Source organism: Indicator indicator, chromosome 6 (assembly GCF_027791375.1).
Source record: "Indicator indicator isolate 239-I01 chromosome 6, UM_Iind_1.1, whole genome shotgun sequence".
Lineage (NCBI taxonomy): Eukaryota > Metazoa > Chordata > Aves > Piciformes > Indicatoridae > Indicator > Indicator indicator.
The window spans coordinates 16,859,405-16,877,472 of NC_072015.1; the positions used below are offsets into that span (position 1 = coordinate 16,859,405).

At 41.9% G+C, this 18,068-nt stretch overlaps 1 protein-coding gene across 1 annotated transcript; it reads right to left on the bottom strand.

Annotated features, from left to right (window-relative positions):
* Window positions 1-5,776: 5,776 nt before the first annotated feature.
* Window positions 5,777-14,764, bottom strand: BLOC1S5 (biogenesis of lysosomal organelles complex 1 subunit 5). Its single transcript, XM_054381721.1, has 5 exons — window positions 14,653-14,764; window positions 13,423-13,505; window positions 11,728-11,857; window positions 10,329-10,387; window positions 5,777-5,962 (listed from the first exon to the last, which is right to left on the bottom strand). The coding sequence occupies exons 1-5, from the start codon at window positions 14,762-14,764 to the stop codon at window positions 5,783-5,785; spliced, it is 564 nt and encodes a 187-aa protein (XP_054237696.1). The 3' UTR covers window positions 5,777-5,782.
* Window positions 14,765-18,068: the final 3,304 nt, after the last annotated feature.

The window sequence follows — 18,068 nt, forward strand, 5'->3', positions numbered from 1 at the left end:
AAACAACGATACTCAGCGGCAGGTCTCCTTGTATCCACCCGATGAGTCATAAGTGAAGAATGCTGAGGAAACGTAAGATCTTAAATTACAGTTCTAAAATACAGTAAAATATTTGAACACAGGAGGTTCCACCTAAACATAAAGAAAAACTTCTTTCCTTTGAGGGTTCCAGAGGCTTCCCAGAGAGGTCATGGAGTCTCCTTCTCTGGAGAGATTCCAAACCCACCTGGACACTGCAATCCTGGGCAACCTGCTCTGCATGATCCTGTTTCAGCAGCAGGATTGGAATAGATGATCTCTTGAGGTCCCTTCCAATACCAACTATGCTGGGATTCTGTGTTTATCCATTCTTCAGTGCAATTATCTTGAAAGTTCATACTGAAAGGGCTTTTCATCATCACTGTCTATAAAACTATGTTAAATAAAAATGTGACCTATCCAGGTTCTAATTTGACCCAGGTAAGGCATTTATCTGAAACCTAAGTGGGTAGTTCTAACAGGCTCCTAGTTAAGAAACACAAATCTGAGCTCTGGATTTTCAAAGCTACAGCTTTAAGCCCTTGATTTCTCCAAGCCTTTCTTCTTCCTAATGGTCACCTTCTATGGAACAAATTTGTTCCTACTCTGCTCATTACTATATATAAAACTGCAAAGCTACTGTATGCAATACTACATTCTTCAGAACTGGAAGGAGTAATGCACTCCTGGAAGGAGCATGTAACTGCTGGAAGGAGTAATACTAGAGCAATACATTACTGGAGCAATGTATTTCTGAAAGAATTATTTCTATTTTTACAAAACTCCCTTTGTTAATTGCCCCAAAAGAGATTTAAGCACTTTTGAGTTCTCCCTTCCCTTTTAAATATCTATTATTTGGGGTTTGTGAGTTATCTTATGACTAAAGTATTTCTGAACGTTGTGTTAGTCATTAAAATCCTACTACAGCAGCTGCACTCCCATCTTCCTGCAGATTTTGCTGTATCATGACACGAAGACCACAGGCTAGACTGACACCTTTACTGCTTTGAGAAGGGAATTTCATCTTAAGCAACTAAAATAACTGGACTGTTTAAAAATGCACAGTATGATCATTTTGTTCACAACATTTTTTTTGCAGAAGTCCCCATTTCTTTATTATGGCACAATCTCTATCAATAAGCACAAACTTTTGCCTCAAACTTTCAGAAAACCTGATCCATTCAAACTGAACAGCTTGCATAGGAATGAAGATCTCAAAGGTTTTAATCTCTGACATTGAACCCAAACTTCAGATTCTAATTTATTTTAATTAGAATGCAGAAGTATTGCAAACTATGTACATAAACAATGTGGAGTAAGCTGTTGTAACCATTTTTGAAGACAAATGGGGTAAAATGGAGACGATAAGTAGGCCATTTTTAATGTAAAAGCATATAACCCATAAAATATCTTGTACTTATACAAGATAGTGAACATAGACATTCACATTCCATACCTCATATAAAACCGGGCTTTAGAATTTTCCTTCTCAAAATTCTCAAACTTGCACTGACACCTGCTGGGGAGTGTTTGTAAACCTCAAAATTCACAGCCCTGAGACACAGGAAGCTTTTCCACTCATGAGTGATTCAACTTATGGGTAGGTTACACCATGTATTTGCTATTTAATACGACTCCTGAAAAAACTATCATGGTCTTTGAGGAAAGATTTAACAGACATAAATTAAAATATCATAGAAGATGCATTGTCATCTGGAATTATGATTATTTTCTCTTACCTCTGGGGATCATCTAGTCCAATCATGATGTTAAAGCAGGTTTGCCTAGATCAGGTTGCACAAGAATGCGTCCTGGTGGATTTTGAAAATCTCCACAGGAGACTCTGCAATCTCTCTGAGAAGCCTGGTACAGTGCTCTGGCACACTCACAGGAAAGAATTTTTTCCTTAAGTTCAAGTGAAACCTCCTGTGTTCTAGCTGTACCCACTGTCCTTTGTCCAGTCACTGGACATCACTGAAAAGAGCCCAAGCCTTTCCTCATGACCTCCACCTTTGGATTTTTATATGTTTAAGCAGATTCCCTCTCAGTCTTTTCTTTTCCAGGCTAAAGCGCCCCAGGTCTCTCAGCCTCTCCTCATCACAGACATGCTCCAAACCCCCAGTCATCTTTGTGTCTCTCTGTTCGACTTTCTCCAGTAGTTCGCTGTCCCTCTTGAAGTGGGGAGCCCAGAATTGAACACAATACTCCAGATGCAGCCTCACCAGGGCAGAGCAGAGCACAAGGAAAACCTCCCTTGACCTGTTGGCTGCATTCTGCTTGATGCACCCCAGAATACCATTGGCTGTCTTGGCCACAATCACACATAGCTGGCTCATAGATAACTTGTCCACCAGCACTCTCAGGTCCTTCTCCACACAGCTGCTTTCCAGCAGGACAAGTCCTTATCTGTACTAGTGCATGTAGTTATTCATCCCCAGGTGCAGAACTCTACCCTTGCCCTTGCTGAACTTTATGAGGGTCACCTCTGCCCAACTCTCCAGCCTGTCCAGATCTCACTGAATGGCAGCCCATCTTGATGGTGTGTCAGTCACTCCTCCCAGTTTTGTATTATCAGCACACCTGCTGAGAGCACACTGTCCCTTCTTCCAATGTTGCTGCTGAGGATGGTGAAGACTGGACCCAGTATTGAACGCTGGGGAACACCACTAGCCACAGGCCTCCAAACAGACCCTGCGCAATTGATCACAACCCTCTGTGCTGTGTCATTCAGCCAAAGCAGCTTTCTCCCTCCTTCCCAAGATAAATAAATACAATGTGATAGTCTTAAGACACAAAACATTTCAAAGAGAACCACACATGGGTTCACCGTTAAACAAAGCAGTTAAAAACAAACCCTTAAATATTTCTTGAATTCCTCCTAAGTACAGCAGCAGCAGCAATTCCAAGGAAGATAGGAGTTTCTTGCTAAATATTCATGAGAACAGAAAGACTATGAAAAAACTTCAGTGATTACATGATGTCAAAAAAGAACAGCTAAATCTATAGATAATTCAGTATAAGAAACAGCACAGAACTAAGCAGTCAGTGTTGCAAGTATAAAGCAAAACACTTAATTCATGCATCAACAGCAGAAACCCAACTCTTAAAATACTCATTTTCCTATTTCTGGAGACTAACAAGAATCTGAATCTTACAAAGAAAATCCCACTGTGGAGAAGTGTTGTGTCCAGATACAGTCTCTCATAACCATCAGGCTTTGTGTCAGATCTCAAGGTGGAATTCTTGCGAGAGACCTGTATTGCTCTGGACAAAACATGTCCCACCAGTAACTGACACAGCAACAACACAGCTCTAAGCCATTCCCCTAAGGTGACACTCAGCACCACGGTGAGCACATACAGGACCCTGGCACGTTGGCCCCAGCCACCCCTGGAAAGCAAATGCATCCACATAGTGAACACAGGAAAAAAACCCTGCATATAAAACTCCTGTAACAAACTTCTAGCCTTAATTGAGTCCTCTCGTTATCTCACTTCTCATTATCTCAACCCTTTCATCTCCTGCCCTAATCGACTTAGTTAAGACAGCTGCTTTTTGAGCCCCATGATGGGCACCAAATATGGATTGCCCTGGGTTAATAATCTGAACTTCAAGCCCTATGCTTTGCTCCAGCTGGCATGACAGCAGCATTGTATTGAGTATCATCAGCAGATTCAACTCAACCCATGACACATTGCTAGAAGCAACCATGTCTATGAAAATATGCTGTGAGCTTCAGAAAGTGCTGTCCCTGAGAAGCGACCGAGTTGCAAAGTCCAGTCACTGAACAGAATTCTGTTGTAGGTCAGACCAGGACACTGAAGAACAGATTTTCAGTGTCAGAAGCTTTTCAAGGAATCAGAAGCACGCATACCAGAAGAGTTTGTAAATACTGCTTTATTCTCCAGTGAATATCCAACCTGCAACACTGGTATCATCACTTAAGAGCCCTCAATGTGACCAAATCCTAAAATCTACAGCCCCATTGCACAGTTTATTAGATAGTCTTAATAAAAAATATCAGTGCAAAAATAAAAATTAATTCAGTATGCAGTTAAATGCATTTTTCTTACAAAGATATTTGGGCTTTGATCACTTACACATCTGGTAAGGGAGAAGCCATTTGCAGTCTCAGCTCAAAATGACCAAAACGAGTCCACGCCCAGTTCTAAAGAGAGGCAAAAAACATCTTTTTCTTTCTAAATCAAACTCTAAGCTCCATTGCAACATTTATCACAGGTGCATACGCTGAAAAATATTAGAAAAGTCACATTCAAATAGAAGTTGTTCTAAAATAGGCTTGTTTTTCATGTGTGGGGTGCTTTTGTGACATGAATGTATTTTTCCATCCAGAAAAGAGAATTAACAGCATTCCAGTGTGTCCCAGTGCTGGCAAGTCCTCTTTCCAGTCCAGATACACACCGATGAATGATGAAGCTGCTGCATCTACAGTAGCAGGCAAAGCAGCTTGGCAGGAATTCAGTGTTATTGAAAAAAATCTCGAATACTTATTCCATCTCCTCCGCTACATTTAACCACACTATCAACGTGCTGCCAGGAACGGAGCCTTGATGCCAAGCTCTGAACTTACACAAGGAGCCACTGTTGGCATATTACTGTCACAGTACAGGTAGAGGGTAAATTCTGTTTATTTTCACCTGTTTCCATTCCACATTGGGCAGCAGCTAAATTATGGAAAGAGATTTCCTGTGCTAACAGTTAGCTTGCAGCAAATTTCATTAGTGTACTGTGTTTCACTTTGCTTGGTTGACGAGCTGATTAAGTTAACTTTTGCCTTTCTACCACTGTTAACTGCAAGCTTTAAATAAAAGAAAGCAACACAGGAATTTCACATACCCTGTAATGTAAGAAAACAGATCATTTTTACAGCCATTTTACCACTAATCTGCTCATTTGTTATGGTGATAAAGAAACAAAAATCTTTCCTTATTAGTTTATGAAGTTCTGACAAGTTTATCCTAAGTAAACAAATGGCACATCAAATATTTAAGGTAAATACTGTACTAGCCTCAAAGCTAATACAAAGACTGATATGCTTCTCCTGATTGATTTTGAGCTTGTTTTGGCTTTGCTTAGAACAGTAAAGCTTAGAAAGAGAGGCCTGAGACGTTCAGAGGGAGAGAAAATAGTTGTTCAAGCTCACTCAGCTGTTTTTGTGTTAAGAAAACTCATTTAAATCTCAATTCAATACTGAATATAGAACCCAAAAGTTAGAATTACAAGTGGATTTAAAACTCTGCTGAGATATTTCATTACTAAAGCTTCAGAGTAAAATATTCTGGAAAACAAGGTGGTTTTCCTGAAATCTATGAATGAGATTTACACTTTTCCCAGTAAATTCCAGCTATGGCTGGAACCTGTTACACATACTTTTTGGGAAAAGGATGTGGCTGCACCTTAGGATAGTTAATGTAACATTAGTCTCTGCTTTCTCAAATGGTACAATCCTCTCTGCAGGTCGGAAAGATCTCCATTTTGTCACTCCCTGAGGGGATGTATTCACACAATGTCATTTCCAGTTCCACCTTCCCACAAGTGAAGAAACACTGGTGTTCCACCTGCCCTGAACAAAACAAGCATTGATAGGCACTTGAAGTTGAAAGTTTGCAAACCCTTTTCTTCCAGTACCAAACTTGCAGAATTCTCCATTTTTCTTAGGCTTCAGCTTTCCAAACGAATCTCAATTTATGTCAGAAGCAACTAAGTATTGGTACAAATTCCACATCATTAAAAAAGAAAGGTCTTAAAAAGAAACATATTTGGCCAGCTCCTTCTCCATCTCAGAATACTGCTCTTTGAGATGCTCCATGGCTTTTCTGTGTTCTTGATCTACCTCTGCTTGTTTATTTTGTTGCTCTTTCATGAATTCCTCCCAGTGGCCTACACGCTTCTCTTCACGAGCCAGCAGCTTGTCCTCATGAAGCTGAAAAAAAAGCAGAATATAACACAGAACGAGGTATATAAAATTTCTTGAAGTCTTCTCTAGTTCCTCCTGCAAACATAAAGTAATCCACAGCTTCACCTACTAACTAGGTATTGCTGATCTGAATGGGAAGGCTAATTACTTCACACTAATCGTATGTAAGGGTAACACCATTTCCCTTCTGTTCCTTGACTGCTATCAGTGGCATTAAAAAACCACAATAAATATAGTAAATAATATTAATTTCACTGAGGGCTGCTAACACTAATCACCTGACTCTAGATATTACCAAAACCCCATTATTTTTTCAGAACATCTGATTTCAGAAAGAAAAGTAAGGAAAAAGTATTACTCCTAAAATGATAACTTTTATCTGTCACCACTCAGATTTGTAAAGTTTCATGACAAAATGTCTTAGTATAGAAGCTAAAAGAAATGCTACAAATCCTGAACAGCTGTTAGTATTCCTCCACTGCATATAAAAAAATAAAAAATGGAAGCATGCATTCATCAGTACAGGTTAGGGCTTGACCTGCTGAAAAGCAGTTCCACACAGAAGGACCTGGGAGTGCTGCTGGACAAGTAAGTTCATCATGGGCCAGTGTAACAGTGTGAGAGCTGAAATCCCCATCCCACACAGACAATAAGCAGGCTAGCTCTGCCTGGAAGCAAATGAAAGCTGTATTTACAAGCAAAATTACAATCTATGATGAAATGCAATGAGTATGTACAAATATACACTATTCACAACATTTACAAATATGTACAATCAACAGAAAAACACAACCAAGCTACTTTGGGGCCCCCAAAAGAGAGGGGGCTGTGCTTCCCTTTCCCCCCACCCTCCCACAGCGGGCAAAAGGGAAGAAAGCCAAGAAGCAGAGAGGTTCGTTAGACTTAGCTTGTCAAGGTCAGTACGTGTGTTATCTTCAGCCAGAAAAGAAGAAGCAGGCAGACAGAAGCCGAGCAAGCTGAGACTGAGACACGTTGTTTTGTGTAGTGATTCTTAAACATTTCTATCTCTCCAATGGAAGTGTTTAGAATAATCATTATTTTGCTTTCTTACACCCAATAGTGATTTATTTACATTCTTTCACTTTTTCTGCTTGAACTTTGTGAGAAGAAAAATTAGAAAGCCTTAAAACCATCACAGCCAGCAATGTGCCTTTGTGGACACAAAGACCAATGGTGCATTAAGAAGAGTGTGGCCAGCAAGTTGACAGACTTTTCCTCCCCCTCTGCTCTGCCCTAGTGAGGCCACATCTGGAGTACTTTGTCCAGTTCCGGGATCCCCTGATCAAGAGACAGCAAAGTACTGGGGAGAGTCCAGCAGAGGCTACAGCGATGCTGAGGCGACTGAGCATCTCTCTGAGGAGAAGAGACTGATAGACTTGGGGCTGTTTAGCCTGGAGAAGAGCAGACTGAGAGAGTATCTTATCAATGCTGATCAATATCTAAAGGTGGAGGTCATGAGGATGGGGATGGTTTCTCTTCAGTGGTGCCTAGTGATAGGACATGGGGCAATGAACACAAACTGGAACCCCAGAGGTTCCACTGGAACATAAGGAAAAGCCTGGTTACTTTGGGAGTGCCAGAGCACTGGAGCAGGCTGCCCAGAGAGGTTGTGGAGTCTCTTTCTCTGGAAAGATTCCAAAACTGCCTGGATGTTGTTCTAGGAAACCTGCTCTGGGTGACTCTACTTTAGCAGGACAGTTGGAATAGATGACCCCCAGAGGCCCCTTCCAACCCCTACCATGCTGGGATTCTGTGATACAGCTAATCTTTTTTAAAATCAGAGTTACTATTCTTGTGAAGTATTAATTTTGGAAGTTTTTTTTATTAAAAGTTTTACTTCAGACAAACAGCAGCAGAACTGTAAGAATTTCCTACTTAACCTGTCTATTGATATCTACACTAGGTTTAGGCACAAGGAAAATTTGTCAGGGCTCAGCAGTGTGGTCTTCACACAGTAGCAGTATTCAGCTGCAACTGCACTGCCCATCTTCACAGATTACAAAAAGGAAAGAAAAACATGACTATCAGCTTACACAACTCAATGTACAGCCTGTTTTGCCTGATGGCTTAAGAACCATGCTCAATAGTTCTGAACAAAATCATTATGAAGAACATTTGGCAAGTAAAAAGATAACAGAGGAACAAAATCACAAAGGACGAATGAGAAAACATGAAACTAATTTCTTCCATAATTTTCCAGATGTTAAGATTCAGAGCCCCTGTATTTCAAATGAGCAAAACGTAGCCAGCTGAAAGACTCCAATGATTCACGTGTTCCTATAATACAGACCTTCATTAAATAACCCATCCACAAGTGAAAAATGCACTTCCTTTTCAACCAGCCATATACATATATATATAAATATGGACAGTGTTCTCAGCTAGCTAGGAAAGATTTACATTTCCATTCTGGTAGGTTAGGAGTGGTTTTCGTTCCACAGAAAAGAACTTGTTTCCTATAATTAAGCTTTCCCTGTATGTGCTAAGTATTATAGTCTGAGCCTGGAGGGAAAATAAAACAAAGGGGAAAAAAACCCCCAAACAAAAAACCCAACATTAAGTTCCATATATCAGGAGACTGCAGAAAGAGCTAGAGCTCAGCAATCACACCTTGAGTACTGTGTCAATGTTGGGGTTCTTGCTACAAGAGTAACATTGAGGTCCTGAAGTGGGTCCAGAGAAGGGCAACAAAGCTGGTGAAGGGTCCAGAGAACTGGTATTGTAAGGAGTGGCTGAGGGAACTGGGGTTGTTTGTTCTGGAGAAAAGGAGATTGTCTCACTCTCTACAATTCCCTGAAAGGAGGTTGGAATGAAGTGCAGATTAGTCTCTTTGCCTGAATAAGAAGTGATAGCACAAGAGGAAGTGGCCTCAAGTTACATCAGGAGAGGTTTAGATTGGACATTAGAAGAAGCTTCTTCACTGAAAGGGTTCTCAAACACTGGCACAGGCTTTCCAGGGAGGTGGCTGAATCCCCATCCCTGAAGGTGTTAAAAGATGCAGAGATATGCTGAGGGACATGGTTTAGCCCCAGACTTGGTAGAGATAGATAATGGCTCGACTTGAGGATCTTAAAGGTGTTTTCCAACTGAAACAATTCTATGATTCTATCCATTACCTTTGTAGTTGAGAAGATACATGCTGCTTTGTTTTCTAAGTGCAGAAATCCCTCCAAAAGTTTTACTGTGAGTATGTATTTATGGGTTGATGTCCAGATGAAACTGATGACAAGTGGTGTCCCTCAGGGATCCGTACTGCACCCAGTGTACTTTAGCATCTTCATCAATGACAGAGTCATTCATGAGTGCACCCTCAGTACGTATGCAGATGACACCACGCTGTGTGGTGTAGTTTATACACATAGGAGACAGGATCTCCCATGGAGGAGATCCAGGAGGTCAGGAGGACCTGAACAAAATTGACAAGTGGGACCATGTGAACCTCATGAGGTTTAAAAAGGCCAAGTGCAAGGTCCTGTACCTGGGTCACAACAATCCTCAGTATCAGCCCACACTGGGCACACTGGCATGGAGGACTTGGGCGTACTGGTGGATGAAAAGCTGGATGGGAGTCAACAATGTGCACTTGCCCAGAAGCCAGCCATCTCCTGGGCTCCATCACCAGCAGTGCAGGCAGCAGGTCAAGGGAGGGGATTCTGCCTCTCTGCTCTGCTGACACCCTACCTGCATTGTTTGGTCCAGCTCTGGAGTTCTCAGCACAAGAGAGACATGGACCTATTAAAACAAAGCCAGAGGAGGCCTCAAAAATAATCTGAGAGGTGGAACCCCTCTGCTGTGAGGACAGGCTGAGAGAGTCAGCATTGTTTGCCTGGAGAAGAGAAGTGTGCAGAGAGACCTTACTGTGACCTTTCAGTACTGAAATGGGCCTATAAGAAAGATTGGGACAGGCTTTTTAGCAGGGCCTGTTGTGACAGGGCAACAGGTGATGGTTTTACACTAAAAAAAAAAAAAAGAAAAAAGAGATAGTCTTAGACTAGGTAGAAGGAAGAAATTTTTTACACTGAGGGTGATGAGACACTGGCCCAGGTTGCTCAGAGACATGGTAGATACCCCATCCTTGTAAACATTCCAGGTCAGGTTCTGGGGCTCTGAGCCACCTGCTGTAGTTGAAGATGTCCCTGCTGACTGCAGAGGGGGTTGCAGCAGGTGACCTTTAAAAGTCCCTTCCAACCTAAAGCATTCTGTGATTCTACTATTCTATATGAAAGTATTGAAAAATCTTCTTAAAACATAAAAGTTTTGCTATCCTGAAGGCAGACAAACTTGCTGTAGAAGCACATGACTCCTACTTAGATCACATCATGAAAAATCTACCCAGCCAGCCAGCCTTTACCTTCCTCGCTTCAAGCTCCCTCTCTTGGACTCTCTGGATCATCTTGTTGGCAGCTTGCACTGAAAGAACAAATTGCAGGAGATCAGCCTGCTGTCCAAAGTTAAAGACACTTGCCTTTAAGGGATTTAAAAGATGTGAGGGTGCTGCAAGCCAAGGACTATGTTCCAGTGTATCACTTAAATCTGCACAAGAAAGGTTTGTCAGTACTTGCAGAAAACACTTTCAAGTGATACCTGTATGTTCACGTCACCAAGTTCAACCCTTGTGCCTTCTAGAAGCCAAAATGCAAAAGGCAGCTGGGCCCTCCTCCTGTGCCCAGTTTGTAGCGCTGCTGATCGAGTGCACTACTTAGCACCTCACAAGACCTCAAAAAGCCTCTTGAGCCAGTAACTAGAAACAGGTGACCAAGGTCTAGGTTTTGTTTCACGGGTTTTTTTCCTTATTTTTCCCCCCTCAAATGTATAAAGTATTTTAGTATAAACAATCTACATGGAGAATATGTTGGAGACAGCCTCTTCTCACATGAGACTAAGCATAAGAGATCTTCTCAATGGAAATATAAACTGTATTCCTATACACTTTTTCTTTTCTAACTTATTTAACACAATTAATGCAGAATTAGATAAACTAATTTCCCCAAAGCAGTCAGTTCTCCTACTAAAACATCCTAGTATTGAAAGACACCTTACTTATTTACCATCATCTTAAAGCTGATGACTTCTGTACCAGGAGGCACTCTAAAGACTTCCAGCTACAGAACCACCCTGGCAGTTGATGAGGAGGTGAGAGCAACATGGAGCATCTGGTAGCTGAACCTGAGCCACCCAGGACCATCAGAAGACAGTGGCAACTGACAGTTGTAGCAGGCTCCCTAAGGCAGAGAGGATGGAGGCTCTTCTCCCATCAGTATGTTTCGTCACATAGGGAGGTTTGCCACTTGCCAGGAGCTCACATTGGGGATGCTGTAAAGAGGCTGATGAGGTCCCAACTGTTATCCCTGCCACAGCAGGAAGTTTTGTTTTACATCACAAGGGGAAATATTAGGCTTTGCTGTGGGAAAATTAAGTAACGTGACGAAACTGAAATTTTGTCCATGGCTTTAGTCAACATGGAGCATTTTTCTATTTTTAATATCTAAGCTGAAACAGCTTGCACTTACATCACCAAAAAGCTTTAATTTATCCTTACCAAGAGCTGTGTTGGGCAGACAATAAATATTAAAAAAAAGGTCCCTGTAGTTTTTCCTCTAAAATTTGACAGAAATAAAAACAAAGCACAAAAATTGTAGAAAATTCATCCAAGGATGGTAATTTTCCCACAAATCGTATTTTTTAACCCAAACTATTTAAATTCCTTCCCAAGACGGTGCAACAAGGGAAATAAGAAGTAACATGCTTACATCTCTTGAATGTTTCATTCAAAGTGCCATGCATGGCCTGCTCACACTTTGGGAGAACATGCTCATTCGTTTCAAAGATGGTGTTCTTGAGGTTTTCTAGGACTCGCAGTTCTCGGAGGCCGCGTTTTTCCTGCCAGAAGAATTGCAAGAAAATGGGTGGCTAACAATCCAAACTAAGTTTCCCACAGGTAAAACTATTTACTGAATCCTAGATTGTATTTAGAGCAGGCAAAGGAATCATTACTCTCAAGCTACAGTAGATCAGAGTTTACTTCACATACTTATTTTGCTACACCAGTAGAGAGATAAATTACACCTGCTTGAAGCCTTCACTACAATCTGGGGAGGGGGAACACAACTTAATGTCACTTTAAAATCAGTCCTGCACACTGTGCAAGTTTGAGGTACAGTTGTGTTTTCAGGACTAATTTTAAGCTTCCAAGAATGACAATCTACCCAGAAAGAGCCTTTTGGTGATGCAAGATTCTATTTTTCTAAACTGTTATTGAGGAAATCTTTTTCCACATTTTAAGAGAAGCTGTACATGAACACTGTTATACCATCACTACATTAGCCTGATTTACAGTTTATCAGGTAACATTCATTCCCTTTTTAATGATCTCTTACTTTGCATGAAGTGTTGCTCTTCTCTTCCAGTAAGATTACTTTCTTTCAGGCAAAATTATAGTAACCATTCTCCTATCTCAAAGACTCCTACCAGTCTTTCGCAGGAAAAACATTTATGTTCCTTTCAAAACTTTTAAAATGAAAATACTTACATTACTGCCTTCTTTACTAAAGATACAGAGATACTGTTCCTGGTTTGGGCTAGAAGAGAACTAATTCTCTTAGAATTAGTCTCTTGAAGAGAATTAGTCAAATTTTGATTTGACTTCTCAGCTCAGTCTCTTCTCAGTGACAGCACTTTCTGAAGTTTACAGCATGTTTTCCCAGACAGTGTCTGCTTCTAGCAGTGAGAGCACTGATGGTTTGAGCTAGTGACAAAGGCCGGGGTCCAGAAAACCTCTTCCTTAGACTTGGTCTTGTGACCAAGGGCACTGCTACATCTTGTGCCCCATTTTGCGGTGCAGGAAGTCAGAGGTGGGAGCAGGGAAGAGTGGACAAGACAGGTGACTGTAAACTGACAAACACGGGATTACAGCCCATGGACTTCATCTACAGGATAAAGCTTGAGGGATCACCAGGGTCAAGCGTTTTCATGAATGGCTGGTGTCCAAGGACTCTGTCCATTCTGCCTTCCATCCTGATCCATGTGTTCCTGATTCTAGTTCCAGAATCTAGCTCCTGAATCTGGTTCCCATCTGCCACAGAGTCCAGTCTGAGACTTTCCCAATGCTTGCCCTCAGCATCAGTGGTGCTAGTGACAGTCATTGCCATCAGAGGTTGGGTTGGATATTGGCTTGTATCTATTTAATTTTATTGCAATTACTTCAATTCAAGCTGGTTTAGTTTTCTTGCCAATCCATCAGTCTCTCTCCCTTACTCCTTTTTTCTTCCCTTTGGGAAGGGAGAGGGGTTCATAGAGACCATCTGTCACTTGTCAAGTGGCCTAACCCTTATTTTGGTCAAGAAATACATGTCAAGTCTTTCTTTATAATCTCTAAAAGGATGTTGAAACTGTTTTAAGTCTCAGACTCTGAAGATTACAGCACCCAGTAAGATACAAATACTTACTTCAAATTCTTTAACGAAGTAACGTATTTCTCCCTGAATTACTGGTCTGTGATCCAGCAGTCTTGAATAGATTTCCCCAACATCTAGAAGATTAATGAAAGTCAGAGATTTAGTTTTTCTGTCACACTCCATACTGTGCTACACAACACATGGTAGCACACTACAATTACATTCAATTTAAAAGCACTCTGGTAGCATAGCAAATAACTTCTAGTTTCACTATTTCAACTAATGCATAGGGTAGTTCCAACAAGCACTTTAAAACTTGTACAGAACTGGCACAGCCTGTCTAAAGGAAGAATTCCACTTTTTCTCCTGCCTCATCTGTTTGAGGTACCCTGTGGCTCCTCCTCTCTACTGTATCCACATCCATGCCTGGAATCCCAACCCATTCAAAAAACATTAAGAACTACAAAATGCCAGAATGCTGGGAGTTCGAAGGGAACTCTGGAGATCATCTAGTCCAACCCCCCCCCCCCGCTAAAGCAGTGCCACCCAAAGCAGGTTGCTCAGGGTTTGGAATCTCTCCAGAGGAGACTCCACAACCTCTCTGGGCAACCTGCTTCAGTGCACTGGAACCCTCATAGGAAAGCTTTTCCTGATGCTCAGATGGAACCTCCAGTGTTCCAGTTTGCGACTGCTGCTCCTTATTCTGTTGCTGGGCACCAGTGAAAAGAATCTGGGACAATGATCTTCACCTCATCCTTTAGCTATTTATGTAAAATGATTATTTCAAATCTGGGCAATGACATGGTTGCACTAAATAAAGCATTGGTTAAAACACATCCAAATTTAAAGCCTCCTGTGTACAGATTAACCAGGACAAAACGTGTGTTAATAAGGCAAAAGAGCTCCTCAGGGCTCTTAGCACCAGTGGCAAGGACTCGGTGGCAGACTCAGCCTCCCAAAACAAAGCCACGCAGTTTCAAACTCTTAAGAGGTGGAAGCCAGTTAAGCCTCCCAGGTGCCCATCTATCTGTTCAGCTCTCTGAACAGTTCATGGATCTGCAGAGGGGTGGGGAGCAGCTGATGGAATGGAAACGGACTCGCAGTCACACTCACGCCCCGCTCAAGGGACGCGCTTATCCCACGACCCGCAGCCCGGGCAAGGCCAGAGGCACCCCTCACGGCCCGCAGGTTCTCAGCCGCTCAATGTGTGTGCCGTCCCCGCGTTCCCACTGCGGCTGTCACAAAGATCTGGTATCGAGCTGGGCCGATCCCGCTTCTCACCCTTTATGATGGGCTGAATGGGGGAACTGCCCGCCAGCGCCTCCCGATTCCTCTCGCTAGGCAGCGGAGCTGCTCCGCTGCGGCCGGGAAGCGCGGGGCCAACCCCGCTCATGACTCCCAGCACCCAGCGACAAGCACAGGCCCAGCCCAACCCTTCCTCACCCGCCGCTGAATTTCCGTCTCGCTGTGACGTTATCGCTATGCGCCGGCCGCTACTACGGTAACCGCGGCGGCCGGGCTTGGGCCTGGGCCTGGGCCTGGGCCTGGCTTCCTAGCGGCCGCGGGGCGGCGCGGGTGCGGCGTCTTCCCGCAGCTGATCCCACCTCAACTGCAGTGAACGGAACGATTTTCACACTGAAGGAAGCTCCTGTCGCCTCGGGGGCCTCTGTAAGACGCAGTCGCCCCCTCCTGGCATGCGCCTCAGGGCCCTGAAAAACGCAGCCCAGTGCTGTGAACTTACGAAAATAACAGAATCATAGAATAGTTAAGTTTAGACATGACCTCTAAAATCACCACATCCGACTGCCAAAGCAACACCACCATGGTCATTAAACCATGTCCGAAAGTGCCATATCTATGCGTTTTTGAACACTTAAAGGAATAGCGACTCCATCATTGCATTGGGCAGCCCATTCCAATGCCTAGCCTAAGAGAAGACATTTTTCCTAATATCCAATCTAAACCTTCCCTGGTGCAACTTGAGGCCGTTTTCTCTCATTCTGTCCCTAGAGATCAACACCCACCTCAGTCCAAGCTCCTGCTGGCCACACTCTTCCTGATACAGACCAGGAGCTATTAGCCTTCTTGGCCACTTGGGCATACTGCTGGCTCACGTTTCAGCTAGTTGTCACCTAGCATTCCTAGGTTCTTACCTGCTGCACAGCTTTCCAGCCACTCTACCCAAGCCTGTAGTGTTTCGTGCGGATGTTGTGACCCATATGCAGAACCTGTCACTCGGTCTTGTTGAAACTCATGCAACTGACCTTCACCCATCAATCCAGCCTGTCCAGATACCTCTGCAAAGCCTTCCTACCTTAGAGCAGATCAATACTTCCACCCAGTTCAGGGTCATCTGCAAGCACATTAAGACAGAGCATACAAACCGATGTGAGTGCTTAGGAAAGGTCTTCATGGATGTCCCAAAGGCATGCTTGAGCAGCTGCTAACCAGTAGCTGGAACTCTAATGTGAGTATGTGAAAATGGAAAAATAAGAGAAGACACACCACAGCTCGTTCCACACAAGACCTGTGCCTTTGAGCAGTAATGGTTTGACAGGATAAAATAAAAGCTTTAGAGTAAGAAACATTGAAAAAGGTAAGAGGAAAGCTGCTTACTGTCTTTAGAATTTTCCATTCTTATCACTGCTCTAACATCCTCAGATGAAAAGCTCATTCTGAGTTGGGAAACTGAAAGGCACTCCAATTATCAGGCTCTACATGTGCATACCTGCATTTCAGCAAAACAAAAAATGTGACTTAATATGTCCAGATTTGGGATTTCCATTATCTGCCCCATGGTCTTCAGAGGTGCTAGATTTGTTTCTTGACTGCTCATCAACGTCATTGTTCAATAAACAGCTTTTTTACAACGGAATTATATTTGATATTGTGCATTATGCTTGTCTAACAGACCATGAATGTTCCTGCAAGTTTTCATTCACCTGCCATAGTAAAAAGGTAGATATGGAAGATCTATGAGAATGGCCTGTACGTGTACCGTGGGCCTTGTTGCCATGACCTGCAGAGAATAAAAACTAAAAGCTGACCCTCAATCATTCTTTGAATCCTACTGGCTGGTTAAAATCCATTTCTGAATATCTGAATACTTTAGGGTCTGACTTAAAGCCCAATGAGTATGTCACTCTTGACTATTCATCAAATCTCTTCCTCTGCCATACCCACCCTCAGACCTCTAATTCATCTCAACACTGCTGCTTTGAATGTTTTCATCAAAATGAAGTTTTAACAAAATGTACTTTTTCTTTAGAGCCCTTCTCCCTTTCTCCACATATATGCTGTAAACCCTATAGTTTAACATCAGGTAAAAACTTTACTCTTACCTAGGTACACAAATATATGTGGCCATGCTTGTAACAAGTACAGATTATTACAGATTACACCAGTCCTTGGACCAAAACAATGGTCTTGAAAGATGAAATTTGGGGTTTGTTCTTATATGGAAAAAAATCCATTTCAAACACCCTTGAATAAAAGGACGATCTTGCACTTGGCTCTGCTTGGAACTGCACTATTTTGGCAACATCAGGTGGTCACTGTACATGAGAAATTTCCCTCTGTTCCACTGCATAGATGCTGTAGTGCGTTGTTGCATGTATAACAGACAGTGTGTTACTGCATATATCTTAGACCTTCAGCAGTTAGCCCAGTATCTACTTTTCCCTTCATGCTTGTTTAGAGTACCGTGCTGCAGTGCTTTCTGTACTTAAAGTGTCTCAGAGGTGAGAAGAGAAACAGGTTTGCAGGGCCTGATGCACTTTTTTGCACTCCCTGATACGATACTCTTTCTTCATCTATATCCATGGATGCTCAGTAATGATAGACTGTAGTGGGAGCTGTTTGCTCACTCCCCTGCCACTCCACTATGACAAGGTCTCATTTTCCTGTAATATTTTTTTATCTTTAGCTTCACTTGACTGCAAGAATCACCTGATCTGATGTTACAGCTATGTTTATTAAAAATGCATTATCTGTCACTAGATTTATTTGTAACACTGTTTTTTCTCCATTTTTGCATTTATTTTTTATTTTACTCTAGCATAATTCAAAATAACTGCTTGAACTTCAATTTCTTTGGTACAGCCTTGTAAGTTAGTGTAAATAATTCAGTTTTTAACTTACATTTTACTTTAATAAATAACAGTTTGCTGTTGATTTGCTGCATGTAGAGTACCAGTCTAACACTGGTCTATTCAGTGTTTCAAAGTGTAATGAATCAAAAGGTCATGATGAAAGGCAGTGACTCAAAAGATAACTCGTTGAAGGCTAACAGTGGGAGTGTCTCAAATGGTGCAATATATATCACCAAGAGCTCAAAGAATATTTTTAAGTTCAGCTGGTAAGCTGGATTATTACATGCCTCTTTGAAGTTTATGAGGTAAGTATTTCTCTAAGTAAAATAGAATTTCTAATTTGTATTCTTTAATATGGAAAAAATTGCTATTATATGTAAGAACTTTAAGGTAAGTACAAGACAGAGATGTGAAAAGACAGCATATATAGTTATTTCGTCTTGCACACCTAAAAATATTTGACAAATATTTTTAGGTGTGCAAAATATGTTTGTACACTGTAGTTTTGAGTAGAAATACCTCTTTTTAATGAAAACTTGGTGTAATATTAAAACAATTCTTTTATAGTTTTAATAATAATTTCGGGAATAAAGGCATTTCTCTCAG